Source organism: Poecilia formosa, unplaced genomic scaffold (genome assembly GCF_000485575.1).
Source record: "Poecilia formosa unplaced genomic scaffold, Poecilia_formosa-5.1.2 Scaffold205, whole genome shotgun sequence".
Classification (NCBI taxonomy): Eukaryota; Metazoa; Chordata; class Actinopteri; order Cyprinodontiformes; family Poeciliidae; genus Poecilia; species Poecilia formosa.
In genome coordinates, this window is record NW_006800144.1 from 864,221 (window position 1) to 877,896 (window position 13,676).

Sequence of the window (13,676 nt, forward strand, 5' to 3'; positions counted from 1 at the left end):
GACCTGCCCCGCGGCTGCAGCTCCCCCACTTGGCACCTTCAGACTAGCTGGCAGCAATTAGCTGAGTTTATTATAGCAGCTACTTCTCAGTGAAATGGTGGTAAAAACTTTATTAAAGGGTTAAAAGCGGAGCGACATTGTAATGACTCCCTGAAGGCGGAGTTTCAGAAAAATCTGATGTTTTTAAAGAGACAGACGCCTAATTTCAAGGTGTTAAATTACAAAGTAACATTTCTTTAAAGTCATGTTTCATGTTTTTAGGCCTGGAAAACGCATAATACTGCCCCTTTAAATATGATATCAGAAAAGCTCAGAAACAAAATGTAGTTTTGTAAACTTAGTTCTATTCTTGGAATGTAAACTGTCCCACTTCTTTCACCTCGGCATATAATAAAATCGTTTGTGACGTGTCGTGTGACAAACTGCTGTTTCTCATCACAACATTTAATAAAGCGCACCGCTCAACCCAGGAACCAGATCCAGGCCTCATACGGGGGTCGTCCTCCGGTTCGCCCCGTTTTTCACATCCTTCTGGAAACAGTTGTGCACTTGTAAAAACCCGGTATTCCTCTCGGGACTGTACGGCCCCGCGGGCCCACTTCCGCCCTTCAGAGGGTCCCTGCTCAGCGTGTACATGGATATATCCCCCATGGGCAGACCCATCCCCAGCCCCACGCCTCCAGACCCGCCGCCCATCTTCATTCCCACGGGGGAAGCTTCGCGGGATGGGTCGGTCGATCTGGAACTGGAGCGCGAACGCCTCCGTCTGTAGCGGTAGCTTGGTATGCGGGAGTATGGCGAAGAGGACGAGGTGGCTTTGATGAAGTCCCGCTTGGCCCGGAATCGCGTCTCCTTGTTTTTCTCGATGTAGATGTTGACGGCGAGTACGCCCACCGACTCCGCCACGATGAAGGAGAGGGCGCCGAAGTAAAAGGACCAGCCGTAGTTGTACTGGTTCTTCTTGTCCTCGTCTTTTTTGTCGCTGGGGTCCCCGGCATTGCTGGAGATGTAAACAATGATGCCGATGATGTTGCTGAGGCCTGTGGAGAGGCACAGGAACGCAGATGGTCGTTGGTAAAAGCTAAAAAGAGAAACTCTGCCTTCAGATTATGACACGGTGTGTAAATTCTCTTGCTTTCTGTTGTGACAACAGCATGTGTGTGTAAAGAAGACCGGCCCTTTCCGTGTTCTCTGTGATATTTACAAGAATCACACACACACACACACAAAAAAAAAGTCTATTTTTTGTTCAGAGTGTATTTGGGTGGAATACATTTAGCATCATCCAGGTTTGTGTATGTGATGCTGGCTGTCAGACTTGTCCTACCTGCAGCCACAAACAGGATGCCTGCGCTGAGCAAGATGTTGTTCTTCCTGGTGTATAAACGGCCAACTCCGACACACAGGCCACCCAGCATCAGGAGGACGGTGCTGAGAATCGGAAAGAGGCTCGATGCGCGGACTATACCTGTACAAAAATGACAGAGTAAAGCAATGTGTAATATGAATGGCCGGTGTAGGTGTGCTTAATGAGGGCACACACAGTGGATGGTAGAAGTGTGAAACCACAATCTTTTCACAGTTTATGAAACATAAACAGACGCTTTGGAAACAATCACATTCGATTTAATCAATCAGGTTTATTTGTACAGCACATGTGCTTTATGTCCCAAAAACACACAAAAAAACAAAGTTATTAAAGACGCCATACAGTAAACAATTGATAAAAACCAGTAAGAAACATTATATTTTGATGAGTGTCATCATTAAAATCATCAGTATTTGGAACTTCATTGGAACTTTATTTCATCCATCCTGAGAACAAATCCAGTTCCATTTCAAAAAAGTGACGCCGGATCAAGAAGTCAAAAGTTCTGGTTCCCCAGAAGTTAAACGTTTTGTTTCATCAGACCAGAATATCTTCTTCCACAATACTTTGGGAGATTGTAGGCAGGCCTTAGTCTGGACACATGACCAACACAGGACAGTAGTGTTACAAGAACACAAGTTTGGCAGAAAACCCTGCAGCTCTTTCTGTATACTGACAGCTTCTTGACATCCTCCAGAATAAGTTTCCATGGTGTATTTTTCATTCATATTGTGAAAAACATTCAGGTTTTTCTTGTGACTAGCTAACCTGCCTGCAACCTTTAGCTTAAGGTATTGTCTTCTTGTAAGACAATGGGTTGTTCTCTGAAATGAGGCCAATCCTGCTGTGACAACTGGACTTTGAGTGTCAAATACACTTTGAATTAAAATCAAAAGGTGTTTCAACACATTAGTGTTGTTTTCTGATGGACAAACGTTATATTAATGGTGTAAAAATTAAAACCTGGCATTGTACAATGATTTACTCCATGTTAGCTGATACCACACCTATGAAACTGACCACAAAATAAATCGTGGCGGTTTTGTTCCTAGCACATGATATTAGTTTTTGCTTTGCTTGCCATGGCTTTGTGGCTTGAAGGTGGTGAACTGCTGCCAGACAGGATGTGGGAAATGTGGGGGAGGCTACCCCATGCTGACCGGCTGATTCATGCAGCACTGAATGCTAAATGGTAAATGGTCTGTGCTTGTGTAACACTTCATCAAGTCCATAGGACCCCAGAGCGCTTCACACTACATCCAGCCATTCATGCACACATTCACACGCTGATGACTGACACTCTGAGACGCACTCTGCCCTACAGACTACAGTAACTTCCACATTGTTTTCAGTAAGTCTCTTTTACTTCACCTAAAAATGTAGTAATAGTGCAAAGTAATATCTGAGATTATTTAAATTTGGTGTTCTCTTTAAATCGTTGTGAGCATCATGATGAGATCCAGAGAACCATCTGAGGCCTTAAGAAAGAAGACTGTAGCAGCTTATGAGTCGGGTAAGGGATTTAAAGCTGCAGTATGTGACTTTTATAAAAATTGTTGAAACTGTTAAGAAATCATGACAGTTTGATACGAGACAGATAATCTGTGCAGGAAAAAAAAAGAGCTGATATGCCTTCTCCCAGTGCTTTCAGTGCTAATTAGGAACAACCAATCAGAGCGAGGAGGCGGGTCTTAGCGCTGTCAATTATGCCAATGTGTGCGCCACTCCTTCCACTTTGCTCTGTACTATGATGCAGCTCCATGTGTGTGTTAAAAGCAATGCACTGCTCTAGAAGAAACGGGATCAAATTTGCCAAGAAAGACCAGGACTTCTGGAATAATGTTCTTTATGGAGGCGAGTCTTGAATTGAATTAGCTAGACTGAACAGAGGATATATGGTTTTTTTCCAGAAAATGTCTGGTTGGATATTAGGGGTAAGAGCTTTCCACCATGGATTCTATCATGCATAAGAGGGTGGTGGACAAAAATGAGGCCATCTGTGTAAAGAATCCCAAGCAAAACAAAACCAGTTTAAGCCGGAGTGGGACCAGAACCTGCAACGTGTCAATGACCCAAAACACACCAGCAAGGAAACAAAAGGAAAAACAACTAAGAAATGGAAAGTTTAGGGCTAAACTAAAACCGAGATAATTATTCTTTTGGGATACCAAATAAAAACAGGGTCAGTATTACTGATATCAATACCAATACTGATACGTTTTATTATTTAGGTTTGATATATCATTACAATTCTAGCCTTCTGGTGTTTTTGTGGATTTTCCTATCAATTATTTCCTTAAAACCTGGGACAGAATTTGAACAAAGTTAAAAGTTGTCTACAAAATATTTGAATAGCAAATTAACATAATAAACAGAAACAATAGAAAAACAAAATAAATTTGTGTTCATTATTTCCTAAAATAAAGTGCAAAAAATCATTTGAGAGGCAATCAAAACAACAACAAAAAAACCATTCCAAAAATAAGTTAAAATTTCAAGAGGGAATCTGGAATTAAAGTATCTTTCTTACCAGGCCGATATCGATTTGATACTGATACAGACTTGGAATATTGTCAATATTTTGGATCCTCTGGATGACACAAATCCTAGTTTGTTTGTTTTTTTCCTCAGGTAGAAATCTAAATTTTATCATATATTTTGCTTAATGAGAAACCCAAAGTTTACTTTGATAGTTTAATGTGAATTAAACTAACCCTGATGGTGCGTTCACAAGCGTCCGACGCTCCACACAGATTGTGAACATAAACCAGATGCACCTGACGCTCAAAACGCGTTTGGTGTGAACGCACCATAAGACCACACGTCAATCTGTAAACCTGTCCTAATAAAGAACTAAATAACTTGATGGGATGCCCTATTCAGGAACGTCTGAAACTAAACCCATCTTTTTTCATGAAATGAGACTTTGGCATTCATACGCATATAAGTCAGCTTTGTTTTACACAATCCACGTTGCTCATCACACAACGCTTCATTTTCTAGCAGAGCTGCTTACCGTCATGACATCGGGCTTTTATTGGGGGGATGGAGATGTCATGACACATTAAGCACTCTTGTGATAACTCCATCATCACAGAGGGGCAAAAAAATAAAGACGGTGGATTAAAAGCTGGAGTGTTTGAAGATGAAGCGGTTGCACTGACTTACGTAAGATGTACTCTGAGCTGTCTGTATCGTAGTCGTTATCCTCCGGGAAGTGATTGATCCAGAAGCAGCTTCCCTTGTTGATACCTGCGAAGAAGCCAAAAGCAAAGGTAAGACTGGAAAGCAGGAACCGGTGGACACCGATATATTCTTCCAGCCACGTTGGAAACCCTACAACAGGATCGAAAGCACTTTAAATCTCCGCTCTCCCAAAGCACCTTCTACTCAAAGATCCAGTCTCTTCCCTGAGAAACATTTCTTCATACTTTTAAGAGAATAAAACATTGGCTGATTATAAATATTAAACGGTTAGACTTTGAATTAAGACTCTGACTCCAGTGTTTCTGCCATTCTGACATTCGAGTCTTTATTTTACGGTTAGCTGCCAGCATGAATGACTTACAACAATAAACCGAAGCCCCGGAGGCACAAGTTTCACACGTAGGGGATCATTAACATGTACCAAAGCCTGAAATATGGCAAGAAGAGGACCAGACAGGCTGGAATGCAAATCACACTCTGGAAGAAAACAACAGCGCGTTAGCTGTCGGATAGCTCTACTTACCATTTCAAAGTTTCATCACTGTGGTGACGAAACACCACAATGAAACTCCTTCAGTTCAGGAGTTTCAGGACTCCTGAACTGAAGGAGCTGAACAAAGCTAAACTAAAGCTGTTCAGCTTTAGTTTAGAAAGAAATGGCAAAGAATTTTTACTCTTCACGAATCTTCAAATTCCAAAACAGTTGTGCAATTTGATCAGATGTAAAAATATGTGCAATTAGGAAAACCTTCAGACAACTACAACATGCACCAACACAATTTATTTATTTTCCTTTTGGTAATAAGCCGAAACACCTTTCCAGTGGAGTAATGATCTACTGTAAGGAAAGATGTTTATTTGACTCTTATCAATAACATTTCACAACCGGAGGTCACTTCGGGTAATTCAGGCTCAAAACCAACTCCCGGTCCAGTTTCATACAAAGTTATCAGATTTTAGCCGTTTTATGACCATTTATCTCTACAACTATAGTGACTACTTGGACCTGTGTTTCCATTGAACATAAAATTGCGCAAACTGGAATTAGGAAAACAAATTTGCTTAATGGAAACACACTAATTTCAGAAATGTTTTTATTCTAGGATGAGGCGATTTTTTTCGACTGCATCAAAATGAGTAAAAACTGCAACGGAAACACTTATTTCTTATCCCACGAGTCGCGTTATCGACAACTTGATGTTGCTACTCCTGGAAAAGACGAAGAGCTGGTGGGAGGATGAATGGGTGGCATGTTTTTAACGGCGTGTTGAGTGAAGAAGCTTATTCACGTGGGAGTTTAATTGCGTTTCTTACCTAACGGAAACACAACTATTGCGAAATTGTATTTTTCCGACATTTGCGGAATATCAAAAAGGTTTTGCGAGCATTTGGTGATGGAAACACAGCTAATGATAAACGTGGCCAATATACTCCAAACACTGTGTTCAGCTTCCAGTATTTGGAGTTGATCAAGTAGATTTTGAAACTCATAGCTTACTTATGCGTGCACTTTATGTTAAACTACATTTTAGGCTGTGAATCTAACAAATCTGGGATTTCCCTTCACGGTTCACGGTTGAAACAAACACTAGGTGACCCACTTTAGTTTAAAATCAAAAGGTACAGAGATTCTTAAGCACACCAGGTGTATTCTCTTTGTTAGCTTTAACTGTAATATGTGACTCAGGTTCAGAAAATGGCTGATCTTAAATGAGGCAGATCAATATTGGAGAGAAATCCTGATGAGGGCTTCTTCATCAAAAACACGACCTAATAGAAGAAACTACCCGTTAGGTTCATTTAGGAGTGTAATGGACACCATATCTTGACAAAATAGTTGCTTAGTCCTCCACTATTAACCTATTTTTTTGTGGAAAACAGCTTCTCTCTTGTTTTCAGCAGACTCTGTGTGGCTCTGCCTTTTTTAATTTATCGCTATGGAACGACTATGAGCTCAGTTGGTGTTAAAAACTCGAAATCAGCGAGAGCACCGGCTGATTAGCTGCTTTCACTTGACTGTTTAATTTCTGCCTGATTACCTTTCTGTATGCTGCGACTGCGTCGCGTTTTGCCGTCTCACTGGCGGCTTCGGCTGCTGACACGTTTTGGTATGTGATAAAACATTGCAATCGCCCAAATACTGACAGACATGTAATGACCTGACGAGTTGAGTAATGTAGCGTTAAGTTGTGTCATTTAGTCCCTCTGCTGCTTATGGTTTGCATGTGATTCTCCTCGGTGAAGTTAGCATTTTCGTGGCTGATGTCTGAGACAGCAGAGAAAGAAAATTAAAGAAATTCGGGGATTAAGTGATGAAACAGGCTCAGACTGTTTGCTCCCCTATCTCAAGCTCTGTCTTTCAGTTTCTTTCAACAGTCATCTTGTCTTTTTCACAGCTCTCTCCCTTTCTCTCTCTCTCTTCACCATCGGGGCTCAAACACTTCCCTGACATGTTTCAGATTGCTTTCCTCTCTAAATTTCCTCCAGCTTCCTTTTTAAAATGTACGCCTCAAACAAGCACCTTGAATTAGCGCCGAAGCTCAATCAATGTTTTATTAACAAGCTGGCTGAGTACGTTCTGAATTTATAGCTCGTCCCTTTAAAACTTCTAAGTTGGGGTTTCTGAGTTTACATCTGAGAAAACAAAGAAAACCCAAGTGGCATTTTTAAATCATCAGGGTTTCCGTGGTTAGAATCGGCATCACGTTCATCTCAGCCATCTTCCAGTTCCCAGTTTGAAAAGCAGCGACGTTGCTGTATAAACACAGCATTACGACGTTATGTGTGTGACTCATACAATGAGATTAAAAACCAGCAGCAGTGTAAACAAGCAGCACATTACCACAGCTTCAGACATTTTTAAGTGTGAGGATTGAGTGTTGAGATTCAGGAAGTTGATTTCTCAAGGTGAAATTGCAACTTTCACTGGATTTTTCCAAGTGAGAACTGGTAAAAAAATATATATATATATTAACAAAAATTTTCTGTCCTGCTCATGAATTCAATTTATTTCCAAAAGGTCGTAATATCTGCAGTGATAAAGTGTTTACTGGGACCTCGGTTAGTTTGTGTCTAACTAAATGAATGTCAGACGATGCAATGTGCAACATCTGATATCAAAGTCTAGTTTCACTCCAGATATTTAAAGATATAAATTGCCTGTTTTTCTAATGGTAGTTAGCTTGGTCACAGAAGACAACAATTTGCTAAATCCACAACTTTATCAATCATAACTGGAGCATAATTAAGCATAAATGCTGGCTCTGAGAGTTAAGATAAACAAAAAGCCACCTTATATCCTGTCATGGTGGTGCTAGGTCTGCCTTGTGTAGCATTAGTGCAGAAATATCCACAGGTTTAAGTAAATCAATTTCCTACTTGCACATCTCCAGCTAAACGTGGCAGTCGGATTTCTTTTTAAATTTTTGGGATATCTGTAAAAAATGTATTCCTGCCATCTTTATGTTTGGCGTTTATGTTTGCATATAATTGTTTGAACACACAGGAACATGATATCTGTTCTTCTTCTGGTATCTGGGAATCATAACCAGGGATGGACCAGATTGGTGGAGGTCCAGAATCCTCTTCCTGATGTCTCGGCTGATTTCTTTAGATTTTTCCACGATGTGTTTGAGGTGGTAATTCACCACATGCTTCTGGTGAATTACAACATAGTGAAACTACATGTTAAAGCCACTAAATCTGCATCTGGGAATTCATGGATCTTAGTGGTTAGACTAAAGAAAGAAAGGAAAACTTCACTGGTTATTTAAACTAAAACATAAAAAGTTTGATCAGCATTATTTTGTGTAGTTTGTTCGTTTTTAATGTCAGAGTTTTAAATGTACTTCACTAACATGCCAAGACTTCGTGTTTCACAAAATGGACAGTTTCTTCGTACTAGGACTCATAAAAATGGCTTATAATAATTGCAACTAACAATTATTTTAGAAACTTATTAATTGATTAATTGAATAAAAGATATTTGGCTGATTTTTCATTTAACCATTTAAGCCTTTTTTATACATTAGAAATGCATTAAAAGATGCAAATAAACAATTCAGTTCCATTTTTTTTAAATAAAAAAATTATTGTATTGCTTTAAATTCAATGACGTAGCATTCCCTTAGTGAATGTTGGTTCATTTGTAGTAAAGGATGCTTCAGCAGCTGGAAAATATACCACTAACATCAAAATGAATTAAAGTCAATACAGGGTAGGGATGGTTTGTTTATTGTATACATTTATTTTTTGGGATTAACAGATATCAAAGGTACTTAATATGAGATTTTATGATTTTAGTTAAAAACGATTCGACTTAAAAGATATTTACCGACGTGTCTTTTTTATTATTATTATTATTGTAAATACAAAATGCATATCATTTTCTTACAGTTTTGGCTGAAGTTTTGTTCTGAGGTGTGTTGTTCTGTCAGACAGCAGCCTTTGTTTTAGTCTGCATGCTCTGGTTAACGATTAATCAATTACCAAATTAGCAGACGATTATTTCAGTTATCGATTCATCACGATTAATCGTTTCAGTCCTGATTTACTAACATACAGGGTGTTATTGGATACAAAAACTGTCACTTTAGTAACACAGTAACACAATAACATTGTATTAACCAAAAGTTGCTCTGTCTGTAGAGTAGAAGATGGCAGTTAGGACTGGAGATGTGCGCAGAAGGCCAATGAGGAAATAATTGGGGGTATCGCAGCAGAACCGAGCGCTGTGCTGCTCACACAGTGAGCTCACTGGGGGAGGCGTCTCATAGGGGCCCATTTGTCTGAGAGATTGGAGCCCATCTTTTATTACTCAGCATAGCTTCACCATAGCAACCTCCAGCTCCCCCACCCGACCCCCTCCAACCTCTACACAAGCCAGAATCACATTTCTATCGCCGCTCCTCAGAGGACGCCTTTGACATCTTCCTGAGGCGTTCAGACTAACACACACAACCTCTGACACCCGAGATTCAGCCACAGTGGAGAATATGGAGATCTGCTAATCATCTGGGTTTGACCGTGTGATGGCAGACTTAGTGCCTCCTTAAGTCAGAGATCTTTCTTTAGTCATTTTACTCGAGCGCTTCGCTGCATCAAACCTCCGGCTCACTCTACAAGGCGTGGTGTTTGCATGATTTCTCCAATAAAAGTCAGACAGCATCCCCTTAAGGTTAACCAATAATTTATACTGCTCATTTTACCCAATGGAGCTGGTTAGACTTTAAATCGCCTAAAGGCAGGGAAATCCACTAAGACACAAACAAAGAAACACCACAGAAAGGCGATTGAAGAAAGTGAAATAGTGTTTTAATTTCCTTGTGTTGGCAATACGGTTGCCCACTTTAACATACCGAACCACTGATTGGAGTTGTTTTTTCCACACAGATGTGTTTTTGTATCAAATGTGTTTGAAAAAAACATCTTAAGAGATTTTTTTTTTCAGCGCCCCTCTTCAGCCTTAAGAGCTGGCTGGGAAGAGATGTTTAGGAACACTCTGCAATCCATTTCAAGTCTCTTGCAGTTTCTTACAAAGTGCAAGGAGAGAAGGGATGGTGTCTTTTGATTAACTTTACATGAAATCCATAAATAGCATTGCAATTCTTCTTTCTTTTTTTTTTTTTCTTCCTTCCACATGAAATTCCAGGATGACTCATAATCGTACAGACTTTGAGCCTGGAGTCTGACTCTAACTATAATGACTGTATTCATGAGCGAATGATTAAACGTCTTGGAAAGTGTTGCCTCTTCGCGTCGACTCCAGCAGCCACAACACTGTCAGCTCTCAGTGAGTGACACACGCTAAACGGATGAAATGCAAACCGCTAAGCTGCGCTCTGATGTGAAAATTGAAAAACAAAGAATACGTCATATTTACAGAAACTGTTTCCTTAAACTGTTTGCAGCTACAGGAGGAATCACACCCTTTTTTTTTAAAGTGTAATCTGGAGGTTTCAAAACAAAAATCTCTCAGATGGTTTCCGAAGACATTCGTCTTAACAATTATGAATCCGAGTCCTTGTGAGATTATCTGGTAACCGCTTTGCTGTTATTATTTTTGTGATTATGAAGCAAAGCAAAGTTCACACAAGGGGTTCCTCAGGGCACAATTCTCACACCACTTTAATTTTGTATCTATGTTTCCACTTAACTTCCTCACTGAGTGCTTTTTATATAAAAAAAAATTAAAATCCCTGAACGGGGCGCCATGTTGTTCAGTGGTAGAACAAATGCAGATGCTATCTTCCTCAACGCAGTGGTCTCCAGTTCGATTCCCAGCCTCAAAGCGTTTGCTGCATATCTGCCCCTTCTCTCTCTGCCCTTCTTCATCTGCTGTTGAAAAATGGCCACTAATGCAAAAAAACAAAACAAAAAAAAAAACCATTTTATTTTCAAAATATGTCTGAACAATGTCTAAATGGCTCGTAGACGTCTAGGATAAATTCTGTAAATATCTGGTTTAAATGTCGACAGAACAAGAGCAACAACAAAATAAGAGGCTTACAAATGCAAACCCGATCTATGCGTAGTCACACATTTACATTTTTCTACAGATTAACTGGAGTCAATCCAAGTGAAATACACTCACAGTCCAATTCAATCCAGGTTTAATCCAATTTGGTCAGAGTGAGGCAGAACAGTCAGTCAGCCCTAATTACAGACTCCATGCTAAAAATTAGCTCCAGGAAATGATTTAGCTCATATCTTATTAACAAGGCAGTAATATTGATCTTCTCTGACAAACTACTTAGGCTTGAGCACAAAGGTGTAATTAATATAAAGCCTCACCCCCGTAGCTACTACGATTTTTTTTAAAATTGCATATTCTATTTAAACTCATAGGGCATTCATGCATTGTTTTCCATATTGAATTTGTAAAATGTCAACTACTGTATGGTCTATTTGGTTTATTTCGTGTAATTCTGCAGGCAGACGCCTGGCCGTGATGAAACAAGAACTGTGAGGCTGCGAGGCGTGTTGCCTGCTGAAACAGCTCAGACAGAACAGATCTGCCCTAATAAAAAACTTTTTTTATTCTCGGTAGGTTTGATTACTGCAGGGATGTCTCTGCTGGGTTCTACGCATAAAAACAGAACAAGAACAAGAATAAATTGGTGGGGCAGCTTCAGCTCACCCCAAAAGCTGCTGCCAGAGTCCTGACCAACACCAGCAGCACTGATCATGTTATACCGGCCCACAGCATTCTCAGAACCAGAAATGATCAACGGGAGACAATATTCAGGAAAAATTCGTTTCCCAGCTCATTTTTATCATGTCTTTGCTGCTTAATGTGTTTAAATCTGCATTTTACTTTTATTTAAAGTGATTTTTGTTGTTTCCTTTTTTTTATGATTTGGCACTTTTTATTTATTAGTTTATTCATTATGTTTTTTGTTTTTTTTCTCTAATACGTTGTTAAAAACTAGTGCCTTGCTTTAAAATATTTGGTTTTATAATATGGCTAAAAACAAAACAAAACAAAACAAAATTCACAGGGAAAATTTCAGAACCGAGGACAAAAGGACAACAGAAAATCAGCCAAAGGGTTCCAGTGACTTGGCTTCGGTCCAATTAGACGGTCAGTGGAATGTGCAAACGTCAAATAAATAAATAAATAAATAAATAAAATATTGATCTATTCTCCAAACACAAGACGCCCAGAATTCCTCGGGGATCAGAGGCAATATGCAGAACTAAACGACAAACATCTGCTGAACAAATGGGCTGTGCTTCTTTATGGTTTAAAAAAAAGATGACTGATCACTAAAATGATGATTTCCACCCCAGAGTATAATTATTGAGTTAGGCTTTTAAACATCTTCTTAGTCCTGTTTTCTTCTTCTTCTATTTTGAGCAGACAACTTTTCACGTTTAGCTACAATTCTGATATTTACTTCAAAGAATGAGATGCAATGTGCGCCAGAAAAGAAAGAAAGGAAAAAGGAAGAAAAGATAGAAAGACGTAGGAGTTTCAAACCTTAGCCCTCTTTCATATATATATATAATTTTGTCTTTCTTTTACCTTCAATACAGCAGATCCTCCACAGTCCGGAGTGCGTCAGGTCCCCTTTCACTTTCTTGCTTTGCATCTGGGTGTCGTCGGCGGTGACATTGGTGGCGTTGCAGATGTACGCCCGAGAGTAGAGCCAGTAGTCGGTGCCGATGGCGATGGTCATCAGGCTGAAAGCGGCGAAGGCCCCCGCGATGGCCAGCAGAGTCTGAACCCCTCGGTCACACCATGCCATGGCGTCTCATGCTGTGAGCATCCTCCTCCACCAGCGGTTTACGCACGCAGCGAGAGGCGCATTGATGCACAGTGGAGAAATCGCTGGCTGCTGCCAAAGACCAAGAGTCGACCCTTTCTCGGTTAGTTCCTTTTTTCTGTTTTTTCTTCTTCCCCCCCGCTCCTTAAACTTCAATCAGAGTTCTGTACGAGAGACACGCTGAGCTGAGATCTGCACAGCTTCTTTTTATTATTATTCCGCTGAAGGCGACGATTAGAAAAGCCACAGGTGGAAATAATAATAATAGTAATAGAAATCGTTTGACGAGCCTGTAAAGTTTTTTGTCGGTAGATTAATAGCTTAAAAAAGGAAAGGAAGAAAGAAAGAATGAAAGAAAGAAAGAAGAAAAAAAAACAAACACAAATGTGCACTAACCAGCCGCAGAGACGCTTCTCTTCTCAGTTTACTGTTTGGCATTAAAGCGCACAATGGATGGTGCATCCAGGCCACACCTTCCAGCGCTTTAAGCCAACCGAGAGCGGAAATGAGTGACAAGGAAACATAACACCACCAAGAGCAAAAAGAGATGCTGCTTCAAACGGTGATGACTTGAGGAGGATTTTAAGAAAAAAAAAAAACGTACAGGGAAAACACTGAAGTCAACTAAATCAGCTGAACGCTAATCCCTACTTCAAAATGTCTACATTAGTGCACGAGGAGAGGAAAATCTGATTTGCGTTTGACTTTTAAGCAGCGAGTTTAAAGAAGAAGAAAAAAAGTAAAAGCAAAAGACATCTGTTCGGGAAAAGAATATGCATCAAAATTACTTTGAAGTTGAAGGTGTGGTGTGCAACTCATTAAAAAAAGAGATA

At 39.9% G+C, this 13,676-nt stretch overlaps 1 protein-coding gene across 1 annotated transcript; it reads right to left on the reverse strand.

Annotated features, from left to right (window-relative positions):
- Positions 1-259: 259 nt before the first annotated feature.
- cacng4b (calcium channel, voltage-dependent, gamma subunit 4b) lies at positions 260-13,420 on the reverse strand. The gene is made up of 4 exons (XM_007567219.2): positions 12,603-13,420; positions 4,538-4,621; positions 1,328-1,468; positions 260-1,040 (listed from the first exon to the last, which is right to left on the reverse strand). The coding sequence occupies exons 1-4, from the start codon at positions 12,823-12,825 to the stop codon at positions 487-489; spliced, it is 1,002 nt and encodes a 333-aa protein (XP_007567281.1). The 5' UTR covers positions 12,826-13,420; the 3' UTR covers positions 260-486.
- Positions 13,421-13,676: the final 256 nt, after the last annotated feature.

Bases quoted from the DNA above. Each gene is read 5' to 3' on its own strand.
- cacng4b (XM_007567219.2), bottom strand. From the start codon at position 12,825: ATGGCATGGTGTGACCGAGGGGTTCAGACTCTGCTGGCCATCGCGGGG. The intron at 1,469-4,537 runs GTAAGTCAGTGC...ATTTTTGTACAG, and splicing joins CAGCTCAGAGTACATCTTAC to GTATAGTCCGCGCATCGAGC. The intron at 1,041-1,327 runs GTAGGACAAGTC...GCCTCTCCACAG, and splicing joins CATCCTGTTTGTGGCTGCAG to GCCTCAGCAACATCATCGGC.